Genomic DNA, 19,264 nt, shown 5'->3' with positions numbered 1-19,264 from the left:
ACATTGCATTTACTTTATGGGTTTCTATTTGACAAGTTACTATCCTAGTACACCAGCTGGGGATCTAAAGAGTTCCCACAGCTTCTCAACCCCTAATGTCTACTGCAGGAGAATGGCTTCTGGATCAAAAGATTTGGTTCAACCTATCATACTCAGTGACACCAAAGACAGACAGGCAGTGATTTTTCAAAAAGCTGGAACCTGGAATCCCTCTAAGCTTTTCCTACTGTGTTACCAGAACCTCTTGTTTAAACTGCAGATTCTTGGGGCGCCTGGATGGCTCAGTTGGTTTAAGTGTCAGATTTCGGCTCAGGTCATGATCTTGCAGGTTGTGAGTTTGAGCCCGGGTCAGGCTCTGTGTTGACAGCTCAGAGCCTGGAGCCTGCTTCAGATTCTGTGTCTCCCTCTCTCTCTCTCTGCTTCTCCCCGATCATGCTCTGTCTCTCAAAAATAAATGTTTAAAAAAATTTTTTTTAATAAAATAAACTGCAGATTCTCATGCCTCCATTCCCAGCTATTTTGGTTTGGAGCTACCTTGGAGGAAGTTCAGAAATCTGCATTTTTTAACTCATGTTCCAGTGTTTCTGAAGCCGTGGCCTGAGGTCCATGTTTTAAACTCTGAGATTGAACCATTCTGTCCTTTGTGTGCCTCTGTGGCAGGATCTGTAAGAGAGAGAGAGGTGGAGTTACATCTAGGGAGTCAGGAATTAGCATAATTACAGCCAGGCCTTTGTGCACTGGAGCCGTTAACAGTGTGACTGTCGCCTGTTAGGCAGACAGCAAAAGACTAAGTAAGGGACAAGCTCCATGCAGGCAGGGGCCATGTACGCCCCATTCACCAAGTTTTCTCCAGTGCCTGGCTCCAGGAATGGCATATACTTGGTGCTCAGGAAACACTAAGTGAATGAATGAATGAAGCTGCCCATCCAAGAAGCACAATAAAGAGATATTAACTTATTATTGCAAAAGGCTACAAGAGATAAATATGTAGCAAGAGATTGGAACATTAAAGGAAAGGTAAGATTCAAGTAAGGACTACAGAGAATTCAGAATTAGTTACATCTTTTGTTCTTTGAGCTCCTCATGTGTACCAGGCACCGTGTACGGTCTTTCAGATCCTTTATTTTATTTCATTCCCACAACAGTCTTAAGAGGTAGCAATCGGGATTCCTGTATTACAGGTAAGGAAAAGGAGCAGTTAAAGGAGTGGCCTACGCCCCACGATTAGTGGTGACATTTAGGTGTTCCAAGGTACTTTTCATGAGAGAAGAACGAGGTGATGATGGACATAATATAAACTATCACCATGTTTAGAAATAGCCCTGCACAGGGGCACCTGGGTGGCTCAGTTGGTTAAGTGTCCGACATCAGCTCAGGTCATGATCTCACGTTGGTGAGTTCAAGCCCCGAGTTAGGCTCTGTGCTGACAACTCAGAACCTGGAGCTGCTTCCAATTCTGTGTCTCCCTCTCTGTCTCTGCACCTCCCCCACTCACGCTCTATCTCTGTCATGAATAAACACTAAAAAATTTTTTTAAAGTAGAGAAGGATATGCAAAATAATGACTGTTTTACTTTCAGTCACTTTTTATTTTTGTGATTGACTTCTGGTCGTTGCAAAGACTTGGTGTTCTTAGAGTCTGGACAGTGGAATTGTACTGTCTAGTCTCAGGTCTTATCAGTTTTTGACATTTAAGAATAAGAACGAGAAGTCCTGGCCAAGGAGCCCTAAAGAGAGCAGGCTCGTGTTCTTTACAGAAAGAGGTGGTATACGGGGCTTCCCTGCTATCCTCCTGGGGAGCCTGCTCCTCTGGGTCCCATGCCGGGTAGGACAGCAACTGATTCTCCTAATAAGAGTGCAGGTGCTTCACCCTCGGCTCCCCAGGGCTGATGCTCACCAGCAAAGTTAGCACAGATAGGTGGCGGTGGTTGTTTATCCCAAGAGCACAGTTTCGTGCATTAGGAGTATCTGGGCAGGTTCCACAGCTCACGCCACCGGGTTCTGAACGCTGCCCCATGTCTGCTTAGGTGCCTTTGTGTTATGCTGTGGGACAGACTGAACACACGCATTTAATGCATCTCTGTCTCCCACCCGCCATGACTTTGTCTTGTAGGTCGAACACTGCGGAAGATAAGTTTGTGTTCTGCAATGGACTTGTTCTACATCGACTTCAGTGCCTTCGTGGATTTGGGGAGTGGCTCGACTCCATTAAAGACTTTTCCTTAAGTTTGCAGAGCCTGAACCTTGATATCCAAGCCTTAGCATGCCTCTCAGCACTGAGCATGATCACAGGTAAGCACCAGCCTGGTCACCAAAGTGACTGTGTCCCCAACCGCCCTTCCTCTCCTTTCCTGTGTTAAGGTGGGTTCTGGCTTTGTTGTCACACACACACACACACACACACACACACACACACACCCGAAAATTAGATAATAACTGCCACTTTTCTAAAATCTGCAAAGTTTAACCCAAAGAAACATCTATCTGCAACTTATTGCCATGAACCTTCAGAAAAAATCTGAATTTCCACAGAAGCTCTGTTGACAGTTGGGTCAGCTGCCTCTGGGTATTTTCACATGGGGTTTGTGAAGGAAGTTTACTTTTACCAGCCTGTTCCTATAGGGTAGAAAAGGCAAGTCTTTCTTTCTTCCCCTAAAATCTTTGTGACCCAAAGTAAAACCGAAACATATGAAACATACCTTTATTTATTTATTTACAACTTTATTTGGCAACTTTGGCAGAGAACTGAGAAAAATAGATATTTGTGAAAAGCAAAAATGGCTCAATTCAACAATTTTTAAAGGTTAAGAGCCAGAAGCATAACCCATATTCGATCTCTGTGTTATACCTTCCTCCCCCTACATGCCTCTCCCTTTCTTTTTTCTTTAAGTTTTACTTATGTTAGAGACAGAGAGCCTGGGAGAGCTGGGGAGGGGCAGAGAGAGAGGGAGAGCGAATCCCAAGCAGGCTCAGAACTGTAAGTGTGGAGCGCAGGGCAGGCTCAAATCCGTGAACTGTGAGATCATGACCTGAGCCAAAACCAACAGTTGGAAACTCAGTCGACTAAGACACGCAGACACCCCTCTTCTCTCTGTCTTTGGGAGGTAAAGGATCCCTAGGGAGTGAGAGAGAAAAAGAAAGGCACATCAGTGAGAGAAGAAATACCATCTCCTTGTGGCTGCTCTCGGCCCCAGGCCCTGGCTTCTTTGCCCCCTGCCTCCGCTTCCAATGTGTCCCGTTCAGTCTCATCTTTCTCATCTGACTGGGGCCTGGTGAGCCAGCGGCAGCAGATGGAGGCTTCAGGAATGGCTAAGCCAGACCTGGGGCTCACCTGCCATCCTTTCATCAGAGCCGAGCACAGGCTAGGCTGTCAGACTAGGAATCAAGGTTCAGATTTGCTACACTCTTAGCTGTAGAAAACATGTTTTTTAGGAATATAATGAGCTTCATAGAAGACCAAATCCATCCTTTGGTGCAAACGGGCCCGTTTTTCTCATGTATCAGAAATGTGCATTGTGCACATGCACCTTCTTGTGACATCTTGTGACAGTGAGATGGTTCTGAGTGCCTTAAGAGACTGGGCTCGTTCGCCAATGAATGCTTTGCCTGAAGGCGAAGAGAAGTAAACAGCACATGCTGTGGTAGCACTCAGTCACTACTTTGTTCCCTCAGTATCCCGAGTGGAACCCCACTTCCTCCTGGTCTTTGGTCCTTCTTTAGTTGGTGCCTACCAGAGATTTCCAAGGGAGCCATTAACAAAACAGTCTTGAAGAGGATGAATTCCATTTAGAGGGCTTCCAAATAGCTTCTGGGAGCACCTGCAGCAAATAAGCGTGTTCAAGGCACAAGCTTGTTGCTCCAGCAGGACTGGAGTGACATTGGTTCAAAGGACACCTTTGAACTAAAGCTCTTCAGCTCCATTTCAAAACCATTCAGCTCCTCCTATGACAGTTCAACATTCAAAACTAGAAAGTACAGAGATTAGTTAATTAAAAAAAAAAAAAAAAAACCTAGAGCCAGCCTTGGCTCTCAGTAAATAAAACCAGTACATTGCCACATCTCTATGGAAATGACGGTTAGGTGTAGTTAATCTACAGGGGTGTTCAGTGATCTTGGTGCTCGGCAGCATGTCAGTGCGCTTTCAGAGATAGCACACATGCCTGAAAGAGACAGAACGCGCAAACTAATTCATGTGACACAGGGTGTTGTGGCACGGGGGGGCTGTGGGAGTGGGCACAAAGTGCTGAGAGATCGAAGGTGGGGAGTGTTCTTCTCAAAAGAGGTGACCTATTAAAAGCATGGATGGTCCTAGCGGCGCCTGGGTGGCTCTGTCAGTTAAGCATCTGACTCAGGTCATGATCTCAAGGTTTATGAGTCCAAGCCCCATGTCGGGCTCTGTGCTGACAGCTCAGCGCTTAGAGCCTGCTTCGGATTCGGTGTCTCCCTCTTTCTCTGCCCCTCCCCCGTGCACTCTCTGTCTCTGTCTCTCTCTCAAAAGTAAATAACATTAAAAAAAAAAAAAGCAGGGATGGTCCTTGATAAAAGCACGGGGTACCACCAGGCAAAAATGGAAGGACTGAGAATTCTAGGGATAAATAAAAATTTGTTAAAGCCATTGGAAATATGGCTCTCATAAGTTTCAGAAAGGAAATGACCCCAAAAAAAAATAGAGTGCTGGGCAATAGACTGGCATGACAGCTAAGGGCGGGGCAAGGCAAGAAGGCCTCTCACATCAATGAGGAGGTCAGAGTTTATTTGGGGATCCATGGAAAGTTTTGACCAAGGGAGAATAAGAGCCAGGCTTGTGTTTTAGAAAGAGCTACCCAGGAGCGCCTGGGTGGCTCACTCAGCTACGCATTCGACTCTTGGTTTCGGCTGAGGTCATGGTCTCATGGTTTGTGGGATTGAGCCCCACGTTGGGCTCTGCACTGACAGTGTGGAGCCTGCTTGGGATTCTCTCTCTTCCTCTCTCTCCCCCTCTTCTTCTGCTCCTACCTCACTGGTTTTCTCTCTCTCTCTCTCTCTCTGTCTCTCTCTCTCTTTCTCAAAATAATAATAAGTAAACATTTAGAAAGAGCTACCCTGGTTTTGAGCACAGGTGAGAGGGAAAAGGCCAGTCCGGGTATAGGAGCTGTGGTTTAAGAGGAGAGTCACTGAGCCTTACATCTTTTGTTGGTGGTGGTTTACTCCCTACCTAGAAATTAGTAAATGACTCTGTGGCCAGGACATAGGTGGGTGCCAGACAGTCTCTGCAGCTCAGTGCAGAGAATTCAGAGGAGGAATTAGGAGAAGGTGGCGCTAGTGCTGTCTCTGTCTCCGGTCCACCGTGTGTCCCATGGCTACAGCAGCTCAGCCTGCTGCCCTTTCAGGGGGATCTGCTCGGGGAGGAGGCAGGCTGGCATGGGACACAGCATGGACGATGGAATCCAGCACCCCCCAAGTCTTCCTCTGGGCCTTGTATTTAACGTGCATGTGTTATTCAGTAATGCATTTCATTTCTCTGAACTTCAGTCTTCCCATCTGTAAAGCGGGGATAACAACAACTACCCTATGAGGCAGCGATACGGATTACATGAAAGTAGGTTTGTGATGGAGCCGAAATGGATTCAGAAGAGTTACTCCATTTTCTACGTTTGATCCTGGAGTTATGGTGACAGGGACCCCCTGAAATTAGACCCACGCCTGCCCCTTCCCCTTGGAAGCCCTAGGTAGTCCAAAATCAACCTCTGTGGCTTGAGGAAGCAGGTGGTGCCTTTGAGAGGTATTAAGTTTGGTGAATATCTCCTTGGATGCTTGAGAGGCTCAGAGGATGACACTGGTATTGAAGAAATTAAGCTGCACTTACCAAGCACTTGGGCACAGCAGGGCCGCGTCCTTTATGGGGTACTTTCAGCCCCTGCCCTCAGTCCTGCCTGGCAGTGCAGCATTGTTACCGGTGCTGTGGGTATAACCCACAAGAAAAGTAAACCCCTCTTGTCTCATTTCTGGACCTTGCAATACTTTGTGATTTGCTGGTTGGGAGGGCATTTGAAATGTGTGAAGTGTCAGGAAATGGCAGAAAAGGCAGTGCCTGGAAAACAGCGGCGTGGGTTGTCGGGGATGTTGATTTCCATTTGAATACGGGTCCCCGTGAAATCCTGACTTCTGAATAAGCCCCACTGATTGTACAGGTTGTTTGTGGGATACCAGTTGGGCTATTGGCATTGGAAAATTTATCCCAAAATAATTGTCTGCCCCTAAACCACAGGGAAGGCCTCCTGAAAAGCAAACAGGATGTTAGAAGTTTTAACCAATCTCTTTTCCAGGAAAATTGTTAAGAATCTGTGCAGTATGAGAAGTTTGCACAAACATGGCTTTTATTTTTAATTCTTTTTTCTGCTTCTTCCACCTCTCTCTAGGCCCCCTCTTGAAAAACTAGGTGGTGAGGTGGGGCAGGAAATGGTTTCTTTCAGATCACTCTCATTCCCCACAGTCGTGGTTGAAAAACGTTTTTAAGTCCCCAGTTTTTCTGCCCTAACCACCCTGTTCCGCCGGGGCCCCATCCCTGACATGGGAACAGCCAACAGGCTTTGCTCCTGATGGGGTACCCATGAGGGGTGTCTAGTTACAGTTAATTATATTTAATAAGAAGCCCCCCCCCAACAGAAAGTTAGTGTGGAGTTACCATTTTTATAAGTATCCATTCATTAAATAAATATTGAGGGCCCACTGTGTCAGGCCAGGCCTGGCGTCAGTTTCTTGGGATGCAAAGATAATCCATGGATAGCCTACTAGGAAGGCCTGTGTGATTATGATGTAATAAACTCGATGTGCAGTAGCTAGTGCCCAGCTCCTTAAAAGGACAGATTCAGTGCAGGGGAGGTCCTGACTACTACTCACCTTTTTAGGGTAGAGAAAGGTGGAGGTGCTGGTCATGAATGGCTTCCCAAGGAGGTAGCATGTAGCCCTGGGAAGATCTAGAAGAACGGCATTCCAGACCAAGGAAAGAGCATCGCAAGGGCCTGCCTTGGAATACTTGAGCACCTCAGGGGAAAAGCAAACACGGTGGCTTTGCATTACACGTGTTAAATCACACCTGTAGTCTCAGTAGAAGGAAGAACCAAAGGAGTGCAGTCTATCATACTCGCTGACTGTGTGTTCTGGGGTGAGCAGGAGGGAGAAGACATGAATCCACTGTGGGCCCCAGACTCTCTGCACTTAAGGGAAATTTAAAAGATTTTCAGGGAAAAGACTGATTCAATGTGATATTTATCTTATGGCCTGGGATTCTGACCTAGCCTCAGAGTAAAACGCATTTCCCACATAATGAAAAGGGAAGAAAGATCAGAAAGGTCATTTGGACCAGATGGTGGAGGGAATCTTGGGTGCCCAAATGCCATTTTGCTAATGACTTCACCAAAAGAACATTCTCCACAGCTTTCTTTTTCCTCTCAGGTCTTCTGTCAAGTAAGGAAATGACTCTTTTCTCTTAAGCCTTAGTCTTTTTCCTGGTCTTGTTGGGACATGAGCTCTAATATTGAGGAACAGAAAGGAAGGCCGAACCAGGGGCTGAAAGTGATGAAACGGTGTCCTAGGAGGGCCAGACAGGTGGCTGATCCTGCCACGCCCTCCACCACCTGTCTTCCCAGAACTCGTTCTAAATGGTTACCTGGTTACCCTGTTTTTATATCATACATAGCCATCAGCTGCATTGCAAAAAAAGAAAATAACAATAAGTAGACAACCTGGCGGGGCAATATCCGTTTTTAAAAAGGAGTGGGGGTTACCCCGGGATTTGGAGATTAGAGATCCGAGTTCAAGTCTTCACTCTGCTACTTCCCAGCTGGGCAGTCTTGGGCTAGTTGCTTACCCTCTCTGAATCTCAGTTTTCTCATTTTTCAGAGAGATAACAAATGTCTACTTGTAGGCTTCCTATAAAGATTAAGCAAGCTAATGTGTACTTTGCAGAGAAAAAATACAATTGCAAATGCACATTATATTAAGTAACCTATTTGTGTCTCTCCTTTTCTAAATAGACTGTGGGTTTCTTTAAGGGCAGGAAGAGTCTTACTCATCTTTATAATTACCTTGGCCTTTAAAGGTGTCTGGCACATGGCAAATATTGGTTAAATGAGTGGGTTAATTGTGAATTTCAGAAAGTCTCCCAAATTAGGAAAATTAATTATTTTTAGCCTACTACTTTGTTATTAGAAAATAGTCTGAATTCCTGAGGACTACTTTATTTCAATTCAAATTAATTCAGACATATTTATTGAGCATCTGCTCTACGCCAGGCACAGAAATCCCTCCTCCTCAAAGAGTTTGTGGTATAGTTGGGGAGACAGACACATACTCTAATAAACCAAAGACAGGCAGACTGGAAAGCACTATTACAGCCTCAGCCCAGACTGCTGACCCACCTGTGGCTTCCTGATCAGCGTGGGCTTGGTGTTGGGGACCGGTCAGCAGGGAGAAGAAGCAGTGAGATGACTTCCCCAAGAAAAGAAGGGGAGCTCAGAGCAGGAAGGTCCTGTTTGGTTGTTGGGGGTCATTTTCCCCTTCGGCTGGAATGGTCTCACTGGGTCTCTGTGCTTGCCTGTGCCCTGAGACTTGCTCAGAAAAGAGGGATTTGCTTTTCCCTATTGGGTCTCCCGATGGGACCATCACCGTGTCCTCATCCCCTGCTGTTTGACATGAGTAAGAGAATTTCTTTCTTGTGTGAGTTCAAGAGACAGAACTGGGCTCTGTAAAATTTAGCTCAACTTAAGAAAAGCTTGATCCAGGGGCACCTGGGTGGCTCAGTCAGTTGAGCATTCGACTTAGGCTCAGGTCACAATCTCATTGCTCTTGAGTTCGTATTGAGTATCGCCCCACATAAGGCTCTGTGCTGGCAGCTCAGAGCCTGGAGCCTGCTTCAGATTCTGTGTCTACCCCTCTCTCTGCCCCTCCCATTCTCATGGTCTCTCTCTCTCTCTCTCTCTCTCTGTTTCTCAATAATAAATCAATGTTTTAAAAAAAAATTTTTTTTTAAGAAGAGAAAAGCTTGATCCAGGAGCAAGCAGCATTGGGGAGCTAAGTTTACAAACAGAGGCTAGATGGCCACTGGGTGCAGACTGGCCTGGGCATCTCATGGGGACCAGGATTGACTAGAGCAGGGCTTCCTTAACTTTCACGTGCATGAAATCACTAAGCATCCTGTTAAACTGCACGTTCTGATTACATAGGTCTGGGGCAAGGCCCGAGATTCTGCATCTCTAGCAAGCTGCCAGGTGACATTGATGCTGCTGAGCAGGGACCACACCGTGTAGCAAGGGACAATGAAAGCTATTGGTAATTAGGATTCTGTGAAATTAATAATAGCTATCATTTTAAAATACCCAGTGCCAGGCACCGTGCCAAGGGTTTTACATGTGCTCTTTTGTTTAATGTTGTTTAGTAAATAGATTCAGAAGGACCTGGGATGGATTACAGCAGAGATGGAAAGCAGAGGGACGTGCCAGGAGCTATTGAAATGATGCAGGCAACAGATAGGGAAGCCCTCGCCCAGAGGCGACGAGCCGGAGAAGAGAAGCTAGATGTGGGGAACATCACAGAGATAATCACCAGTGTTCTTACAACGTATTAACTAGGCCGGCCACGGGGGAGGAATCATTAGAGATGGTTATGGGAATGATGTGAAATCATTAAAAGGCAAACTCAGAGAAGTGGCTGATTTGAAGGGTTTAGAGTTTTAGTTGAGTTTTAGACCTAGAGGACACTTGCTAATATGGATAAGTACTTACTATTTGCTAGTATTGGCCCAAATACTTCACAGGTATTAATTCATTTACTTCTCACCACACTCACGAGGCAAGTACCATGCTTAGCCATAGTTTACTAATGTGTCAACAGTCATCAGGCTCGTGAGTGGTAGATCTAGATGGTACATCCAGGAAATCTGGCTCTAAATCTTCCAATGCAGGAGGTTTTAGACTTTGTGAAGTTCTTTATCATGGGGTGCTACTTACTAACTCCCAACCTGTATATGTATTCTGAGCAATCTACACATTTAGTATTCAGTAAATCATATTTTTACACATCATTGTTCCTCCATGCACATATTCATTAAACAGACTTTTATTGGGTATTTCAAGTAGTAAGCTTGGTGCTGTACCTATAATGGTGAGCAAACACAGTCCATATCCTGATGGAGCTTACATTTAATGGAGGAGGCAGGCAAGAGTCAGACAAATGTCTGATTTCAACCTGCTATATCCTTCAAAGGGAAAAAATAGAATGCCACAGGAGAACATTATCTAAACTGGGAGTAAAAAGGAAAGTTCCCTTGAAGAAATATTTGATCTGCAATCTAAAAGATGAGTAGAAGGGTGCCTGGGTGGCTCAGTCGGGGAAGCATCCACCTCTTGAACCCCACATTGGACTCCACATTGAGCATGGAGCCTGCTTAGGATTCTCTCTCTCCCTCTCCCTCTGACCCCCACCCTTGTTCACAGTCTTTCTCAATACATACATACGTACATAAATACAGACATGCATACATACATAACTACATAAAGGAAGAGTAGATCTTAACCAGGGTGAAAAGGGGAAAACTTAAGCACAGACCTAACTACCTCTATCGTTTCACTCAATCTCTCCCTCTCTTTCTCCCCCTTTCCTCTCTCCCATTCTTCACTTCCCCCCACCGTTTCTCCTCTCTCTCCTCTTCCAATTGTCTCCATTTCCTCTCTCAGCAGAGATGTCTATGACATGGACAGCTAAAATTGCATCGAATCCAACAGTTTCTTTAGATACTAACACCATGCAGGTCAGAAGTATATGATCTGTTGTCTGTCTGTTTTAGTCACCGCTCTACCTCAATGGCTATAACATTGCTAGGCACAGAATAAGCACCCAATACATATTTGTTGAAAGAATAAATTCATTAATTAGTTTATTAGGTACACAGAAAGTAGGAAGGAGTTACAGGGAGGCTGAGCTCACCTCAGGATGAAGAAGAACATTCTAATATGATGTTCAGAGCATCCTGGTGTAGTAGAAACACGTCTGGACTTGGGACAGAAGAATTAGCCATTTGCTAGTTTTGACTGTGGCAAGTTACTTAACTCTATGAGCCTCAGCCTTCTTACCTATGAAATAAAGATTATCTTTGTTCTGCCTGATTCACGGGGATGTCAAGAGGTGTGATAAAATAATCTAAGTAAAAGAAGGTAATATAAAGTGCTATAAGTATATTGTTATTATACTGCTTCTGGGCACTCTCTTTGTGATCTCTTGTGGTGGGGAGTCTTGTCTTAGGTGGGAGTGTAATCTAAATGACTCAAATCCTTTCCAACTTGTATGTGCTATGACTGTGACATGGAAATCTATTACTTAACCATATTTATAAGATTCAGTTTTAAGCTCTGAATGCATAAAGCGGAGTTAAAATACTGGAGTACTGGATAAAAATGATGTAGATCAAAAAACAAGAAGTGCCGAAGACTTTGTTTTATGTAATGGTGGACAAAGATCTTACACGAAAATCTGCATGTGATTCTCTAGGAAGGGGGAAGTCCAAGTGTCCAATTTCCCCCCAGGATTGATGAAGTCTGTCTATTAGCGCTGCAGCCATGTTTACCAAGCTGCAAAAAGAAAGGAGGTCCCTTAAACTAAAATGTCAGTTATTGGGGTTTTAAGGAATTTCAGATTACTAGGAAGGTCCCAGACACTTAGTGACTCCCTAGTGATTTGAAAATTTGCTGGCTGCTGGCAGTAGTTTGCATGGAAACGGAATTTTATCTGAGCCCTTTTGAAAAAGTAAAGAAGCCACAAATCCAGAAGCTGTTCAAAACAACAAAGAAGGTGCCTTTGGCTCCTAACAGGAGTGTCTCTGAATTCCTCAAGGAATTCCAGGCCCAGGGTTGATCCAGCTGGCAGGGAGGTATCGATCTCCACTTGAGTTCACTGAATAAATAATGGTTGCCATAGTTATTGAGCAGACACAACTGGTTGGAGAGCGGGGACAACTCTGAGGCACCTTCTGTGAGTTTGGCCATGAGAAAGTCTAGCTGTAAGGTTCCATAATCAACCCCCTCCCAAAATACAGCCAATGCTTTGCTCCGTTCCTTTATCCTAAAAATGAATATGGGATCTTGAATATAATGCAAGACATGGGACACTGAAAGGAAGGGAAAGTTCAAATCAACGGATTGGTATTTTATTCTGGGAAAAGCGTCTCTCCCTGGGTTATGAACCTAATTTGATATAGCTCAGTATTAATAGAATTTACTATCAGCAAGATGACTGTTTGATCATATTACAGCTACTAAAGCCACCAAATCCCAGATTGTTCTATGTTAACACTGTTACGTATATAAATACCACTCACTTGGATATTTTAAAAGAAAGGAAAGGAGTTATCTGACAATCTCATAAATATTCTCACTTTTTTGTTTTATTTCACCCTTCTCTATATGCAGAAATCACTTCTGCTTAGATGTCATCATAGCGCAGATACCATTTTATATTCTATTCTTTCTTTAATGTGATATTCTATATTTGTCCATGTTGCTTCTTTGTCCTTTCTGAAGATTCTACAGAATCTTCCAGTACATGCATATACCATTTTTTACTTAACTGTTTTCCTATTCCTCTACCCGTTACCTTTTGCCAGTTTTTTTTTTTTTAACAGATACAGCTACTTAAAATGTCTTCATGCATACGGTTTAGTTTTCTGAATTTTTCCTTCAGATAAATTACCAAGAGTGGAATTACTTGGTCAGAGACTGTGCACATCTTATAGCTCTTGATGTTTATTACAGCTTGCCTTTTCACTTTTGGAGGGAAAATAAAACTTTAGGCAGAACACTATTGCAGGCAGAATATCTCTTAAAGTTCTCTCCTGGGTGCATCTTTTGAGACTAAACAAAGGGACTGTATGTATGTTGTAAAGATAGGTGGAGGACAGAGTTTGCACCTGCGCTGATTAGCTAACAATTTCCTGGGAAAAGCAAAATCATGCCCTGGGAAGCTTGAGAAGTAGGGAACTTCACTGTCTCTTGTTTGACCCTGGGGTTGCCAGCTAGGTGCTGACTGTGCCATGCGTGTAGCACCTGCCGCAGGTAGAGCACTTTCAGGGGTCCTCATCTTAGTTAAGCCTCACAGTGGCCCACGGAAGTAGGTTTTATTATAATTGCATTTTTTAAAATTTATTGTGTGATGTTTAAGACACACAGAAAAGGCGGCGGCGCCTGACTGGCTCACTCAGTAGAGCGTGCAACTCTTGATCTCCAGGTTGTGAGTTCCAGCCCTGCATTAGGTGTAAACATTACTTAAAAATAAAATCATAGGGGCACCTGGGTGGCTTAGTCAAGAGCATCCGACTCTTAATTTCAGCTCAGGTCATGATCCCAGGGTTTTGGGATCAAGCCCCACATCAGGCTACGCGCTTAAGTGTGAAGCACCGAGCATCAAGCATGATTCTCTCTCTCCCTCTTACCCTCTCCCCTGCTTGCATACACTTTATCTCTCTCTCTCTCTCTCTCTCTCTCTCTCTCTCTCTCTCTCCAAAATAATAAAAATTTTTAAATAGAAATAAAAATCTTAAAAAAAAGACATACAGAAAGGAATGAAGAATACAATGAAGACGTGTTTATCACCATCCTGTAGTCCCCATTCTCCTAGAAGGACATTGAGCTTCAAAGAGATTAGGTCACATGGCTAGTAAGTAACAGAACCAAAACCAGAGCCCAGATCTGTCTGATTGCACATCCAGCGCCCTTTTCTCTAGGTTATGATGCACTGAGATGAGACGCCTACAAGTCACAGTCCAACTCAGATGCCACTAGCAATTTTCATGGCTGTACTGTAATAAATTATAACCATCAGGGCTGGCAGGGACCTTGGAGGTTATTAAATTCAACCTTCTCCTTTTAAGATAAGCCTTGGAGAGAGAGATGAGCTTACCCAAGTCATACACCCTAGCCAACCTAGGGAAGATCTCCTGGCCCCTAGGCCGCCTTTGATTTAGAGCAAGAGAAGAAAACAATGTCTAGATATTGCTTCCTTTTGCTGATTGACTTTTGGTTTTGGTTTTGTCTTAAGGAAGTAATCTTCCTAACAAAAATATCCCCAACTGAGGATTAAGAGTACACTTACCTTGATGAGCACTGAGTAATGTGTAGAATGTGGAAACACTGAACACTTTTGTACACCTGAATCTAATATAATGCTATACATTAATTATACGGGAACTATTGTGTATATATATGTATATACACACACACATATATATACATATACACACATGTATATCCCAACTGAAAAAATAAACCAAGAAAAATTAGACGCTGTTGGCTTGATTTCCCATGGGAAGGATGTCTTCCACCTCACAAGAATTATTGTTTTACGTGTAAATATACTTAGAGATAAAACCCTGGCTGAGCTAACTGGGGCCAAGCCCTTCTCTCAGGAGAGAGGCCCCAATATCTAAATGCTGAGAGAGAGCAACGTGATTTGTACTGGACAGCAGGCTCCTTTCTGATTAGAGATGCAACATTGCTCTGGGGCAAGAGGACAAAATCTGCCTCAGAAAAGCGAGTTCAGATCAGTTTAGCAGTTAAGGTTTCTCACTTTACCTTAAAATAAATTAGGAGATCAAAATATTTAACATGGGGATCATTTTATGTATTGCTTTATAAAGTATAAGATACTGGTGTTTGTTTATTGATACATTGTAGAATGCTACAGTGCCTGTTTCTGGGCCTTTTTCCTTCTCTTTGACTTTTCCATCTCCACAGCTGGAAGACGTGTATTTTGTATGGAATGCCTGATATAGGCCAATAGGTGTTGCGGGGCGGGGGGGGGCAAAAAAAAAAAACACAAAGAAAAGAAAAGCTGGACTCTTCTCAGTGCTGGTTAGCATGAAAACACATGCCTGAAAACATGAAGAATGTGCTTTATGCTGGGTCTAGGGGGGCATCCCTTGCATTAGCAAATGGAACTCACAGAGCCCCCTTCCCCATCTGTCAAGATGGGAACATTAATTCATTTGCCTGGACAGTTTCTTTGTCACTCTGAAAAAGAGTTGCTTCCTGACAAGTCTTTCGTAGAATAATGTATGCAAAATAATAACCACTCTGTCGTTCATTCAGTGTGACTCTGTGCCAGGAACTGTGCGTTTCACCTAAGTTGGTCCTCCCAGAAACCCGAAACTAGGGACGATCATTATCTTCATTTTATAAGGAAACTGGGGCTTAAAAATCAAGAGGCTACCTCAGGGGCACACGGCGAAGAGGTGGCAGGAGTGGGATGCAAATCCTGGTGCCTGGTGCCATTGGAGTCCACAGGCTACGAGTTCCCTCCAAGATGGAGGCGCTCACATTGTAACAAGACATCCCAACGGGAGAAACAAGACACAGTCCTCCATTAGGGATTCAGTCTCTTAGGATGTAATTGCCTCCTGGGCCGCCTGGGCACCTCAGTCAGTTACGTATCCGACTCTTGACTTTCTGCTCCGGTCATGATCTCACGGTTCCATGAGTTTGAGCCCCACATTGGGTTACAGAGACTGCTTGGGATTCTCTCTGTTCTTCTGCTGCTCATGCATGTTGTCTCTAAACAAACAAACAAACTTAAAAAAATTTTTTAAATAAAAGATGTAACTGCCTTCCAACCCTGCCCCTTTTCTATTGCTCTGCAGAACGACATGGGTTAAAAGAACCAAAGAGAGTAGAGGAGCTATGCAACAAGATCACGAGCAGCTTGAAAGACCACCAGAGTAAGGGACAGGCTCTGGAGCCCAGCGAGCCCAAGGTCCTGGGCGCTCTGGTAGAACTGCGGAAGATCTGCACCCTGGGCCTCCAGCGCATCTTCTACCTGAAGCTGGAAGACTTGGTGTCTCCACCTTCCATCATCGACAAGCTCTTCCTGGACACCCTGCCTTTCTGAACAGGAGCAGCCTGAGCGGGGAGCCGCCTCACCGGCCAGCACCTTCCACTTGCTAAGCAGCATGGGAATCGGGTCTGGACACCTACCATTTTCTGTCCTTGCTTAAGAGAAAAAAAAAGCAGCTCCTGTAGAAAAGACTTTTTTTTTTTTTTCTTTCTGGCACTTTTCCTTACAACCTAAAGCCAGAAAACTTGCAGAGTATCGTGTTGGGGTTGTGTTTTATATTTAGGCTTTGGGGTTGGTGCGGGAGGGGAGGGTATAGTTCATGAGGGTTTTCTAAGAAATTGCTAACAAAGCACTTTTGGACGATGCTATCCCAGCAGGAAAAAAAAGGATAATATAACTGTTTGAAAACTCTTTCTGGGGAATACAATTATAGTCGCTTTGTATTTGAAAACAAGAACAGCCGACGGTTGTTCGCCAGAGTAGGATGTGTCTTGAGGTTGATCTTTAGAATACACTTCCTGTGTCAAGGGTATATATGTGGTGCAAACAAGGCAGAAATTCTCTCTTCTAAATTTCTTTCTTCCTTTATTTTAACACATGGTGAAAGATGAGGATTACCTATAAATCAGACATAGCAAAATGATGACGGCTGTTCGCTTCCATATACAAGTGCAATTTTTAAAGTGCTGTCTTACTAAGTCTTGTTTATTAACTCTCCTTTATTTTATATGGAAATAAAAAGGAGGCAGTCATACTGGCAAGTAACACATGTTAATTTTCCTAGCAGAGGCTTTGTCCACCTGCCCTTTAGAACCCTTCTGCGGTACGGTCCGTCCAGGATTTTAGGCGATGCTTAATGGATCCAGATGTCTGCCCTAACTGTCCAGCTGTCCCGAGCGGGGCTCACATTGTAAAATGGATTGCATACAACTGTGTTGGTTGTGCTCTGTCAGCCCAGACAGAGTTCCCTAAACTTGCTTCAGTTGATAGCAACTGACTGACACATTTGTTCAGAAACCCCAGGCGCACTCAGTGAGTCTCAAGTGTCTGATCCGTAAACAAGAACATACAGAGAAGTAGGAACAGATCATACAGGGTAAACACCAGAGGTAATCAGATTTTTTAAATATATATATAATTTAATTTTTGTTATGGGTTACAGAGACAATTTTGGAGAGCAAGCGAGTCTTATTAAAAAAAAAATAATAGTATGAATGTGACTACTAGACAGGATTAGTGGGCTGCGTTTCAACATTCCGTGTTCGTACTCCCTTTTGTATGTTTCTACTGTCGATGCCATATTACTACGAGATAATTTGTTGCATAGTGTCCTTATTTGTACAAACATTTGTATGCACGTTATATTGTACTAGCTTTGCCTGTATTTATTGCAAGAACACCAGCTCCTGGAAGCTGAGTTACAGAGTACTTAAATGGGGTGTTCACAGTGACTTGGATACACCAATTAGAAATTAAATAAACAAATATATATATAAATATAGCAGGTTACATATATATATTTATAATGTGTCTTTTTATTAACCATTTGTACAATAAATGTTACTTCCCATGCAGTTATTTTATGGTTCATTTGCAGTGACTTTTAAGGCAGTACTGTTTAGCACTTTGATATTAAAATTTTGCTTATGTTTTGCTAAATTCGAATAATGTTTGAAGATTTTTAGGTCTAAAAGTCTTTATATTATATACTCTGTATCAAGTCAAAGTATCTTTGGCCATTTTGCTAAGAAACAAACTTTGAATGTCAAAATGATGTCACGGTAGTTTTTGTTAGCTTTAAATCATTTTGCTTTAGCCTTTTTAAAGAAAAAAGAACAAAACTATGCTGTTTATACTGTCATTAAATTATACAATCAAACAAATGCCAAATGAATTGCCTAATTGCTGCAAAGGATAACCCAGATAGCAAAGCATATATGGTTGTTTTTTTCCCAACAGTCATTCTGATATTTGATCATGTATTAAGTTTGTGTGAGCTTTTATAAAAGATTATTATTTTTATATCCAGGTGATAGGGTCTGCAATGTTAGAATCTTGGAATGTTGGACTTGGCAGGGGACTGACTTGCCAACTGGCCCCCCACTCCTCCGAGACTCATACAGAAAACTGCGGCCCAGCGAAGAGTAAAGATTACCCGAGGTCCAACAGACTAGTTGGACCTAAATCAAGACTTGGACCTGGTTCTCCTCTCCATAGTGTTTTTACTCAACTTACTGCATCTATAGGAAAACAGGCTTTTAAAAATAACCACGACTATTTACATTTTACCTGACAACCATGAGGAAAGTAATACTTTTGCATTGATTTTTTGAGCTTATATGCAAACATAATAAACATTGTTAAATATCAGGAACGCTAACATTTCATACAAGGTAGCTTCAGACCAAATTCAAATTGAATTTGAATAAATTAGAAATACTGTGCATACATACCCTTTTGTGCACCATTAGTATTGGAAAGTTAATCCTTGTTTTTTTGTCGTATCCATAAGAGAAAAATAAAACAAACAGAAAACCAGAGCCCTTGAGAGATGCTGTTACTTTTTTTACACCCATCAGATTTAAGGAAAAGACTTTTTAGCCGTAATATTGATTGGTTGAAAGGAATGAAGGTTTTTAGTCATAGGTCCAGACACTAATGCTGAAAATAAAGGTTATAGCCAGTGTTCTTCCGTCTTCCATAGTTGTAGTAACTATGAGAGCCTCCCACATAATCCATCAATTCAACTCTCTTTTTTTGTCTTGATGTTGACACACAAGTTTATACAGAGTGGATGACCAAACTAGCTCAGAAGAGGACAGCGAGAATTAACGCAGGTGATTCTTCCCTTGTGGGAGAACTCCCTCAGTGTGAACATGCCTTCTGTGGGCGGAAGTCAGGAGTCCACCAGCTGTTAATGGAGAGTGCCTTGCCTTTCATTTCAGACAGCAGAGTTTTCCAGAGTTTCTCTGCTCTTCTAACAGCATTGCTCTTTAGTGTGTGGTAACCTGTGGTTTGAAAGAAATGCTCTTGTACATTAACAATGTAAATTTAAATGATTAAATTACATTTTATCAATGGCTACCGGTGTGTTGAATAAGCATGCTTCATAGAACAGTATTCTCTTTATCATTTATAGAATAGTATTTGCTGTGAACTCTTAAACACATCCCAAAATAGATTTTTTTAAAAGGCTTACTAATGCTGAAAAATTAATAGGCATCCTGAATTGGAAACATATTAAACCTCCCTGATTGGGAAGGACATTCTGAATTCAATAACCATTTATTGACTACTTCCTGTGGGCAAAGCACTCCTGTGTGCATTGAGGAGACATAAACATGCACAGTGTATGAAGCTATTTTTCTTTCAACTATATAACTAACTAACTATATATATATGTATATATA

General features: G+C 43.0%; 1 protein-coding gene across 1 annotated transcript in view; it reads left to right on the top strand.

Moving 5' to 3' along the window:
- NR4A3 (nuclear receptor subfamily 4 group A member 3) overlaps nt 1-18,936 on the top strand; it is a 39,886-nt gene extending 20,950 nt beyond the window's left edge. The window contains 2 exon segments of the mRNA XM_029921216.1: nt 2,113-2,291; nt 15,661-18,936. Coding sequence (XP_029777076.1) covers nt 2,113-2,291; nt 15,661-15,908 — 427 coding nt within the window. The 3' untranslated portion in view covers nt 15,909-18,936.
- Nucleotides 18,937-19,264: the final 328 nt, after the last annotated feature.

This window comes from Suricata suricatta, chromosome 13 (assembly GCF_006229205.1).
Source record: "Suricata suricatta isolate VVHF042 chromosome 13, meerkat_22Aug2017_6uvM2_HiC, whole genome shotgun sequence".
NCBI lineage: Eukaryota > Metazoa > Chordata > Mammalia > Carnivora > Herpestidae > Suricata > Suricata suricatta.
This window is presented reverse-complemented; position numbering and strand designations above follow the sequence as displayed.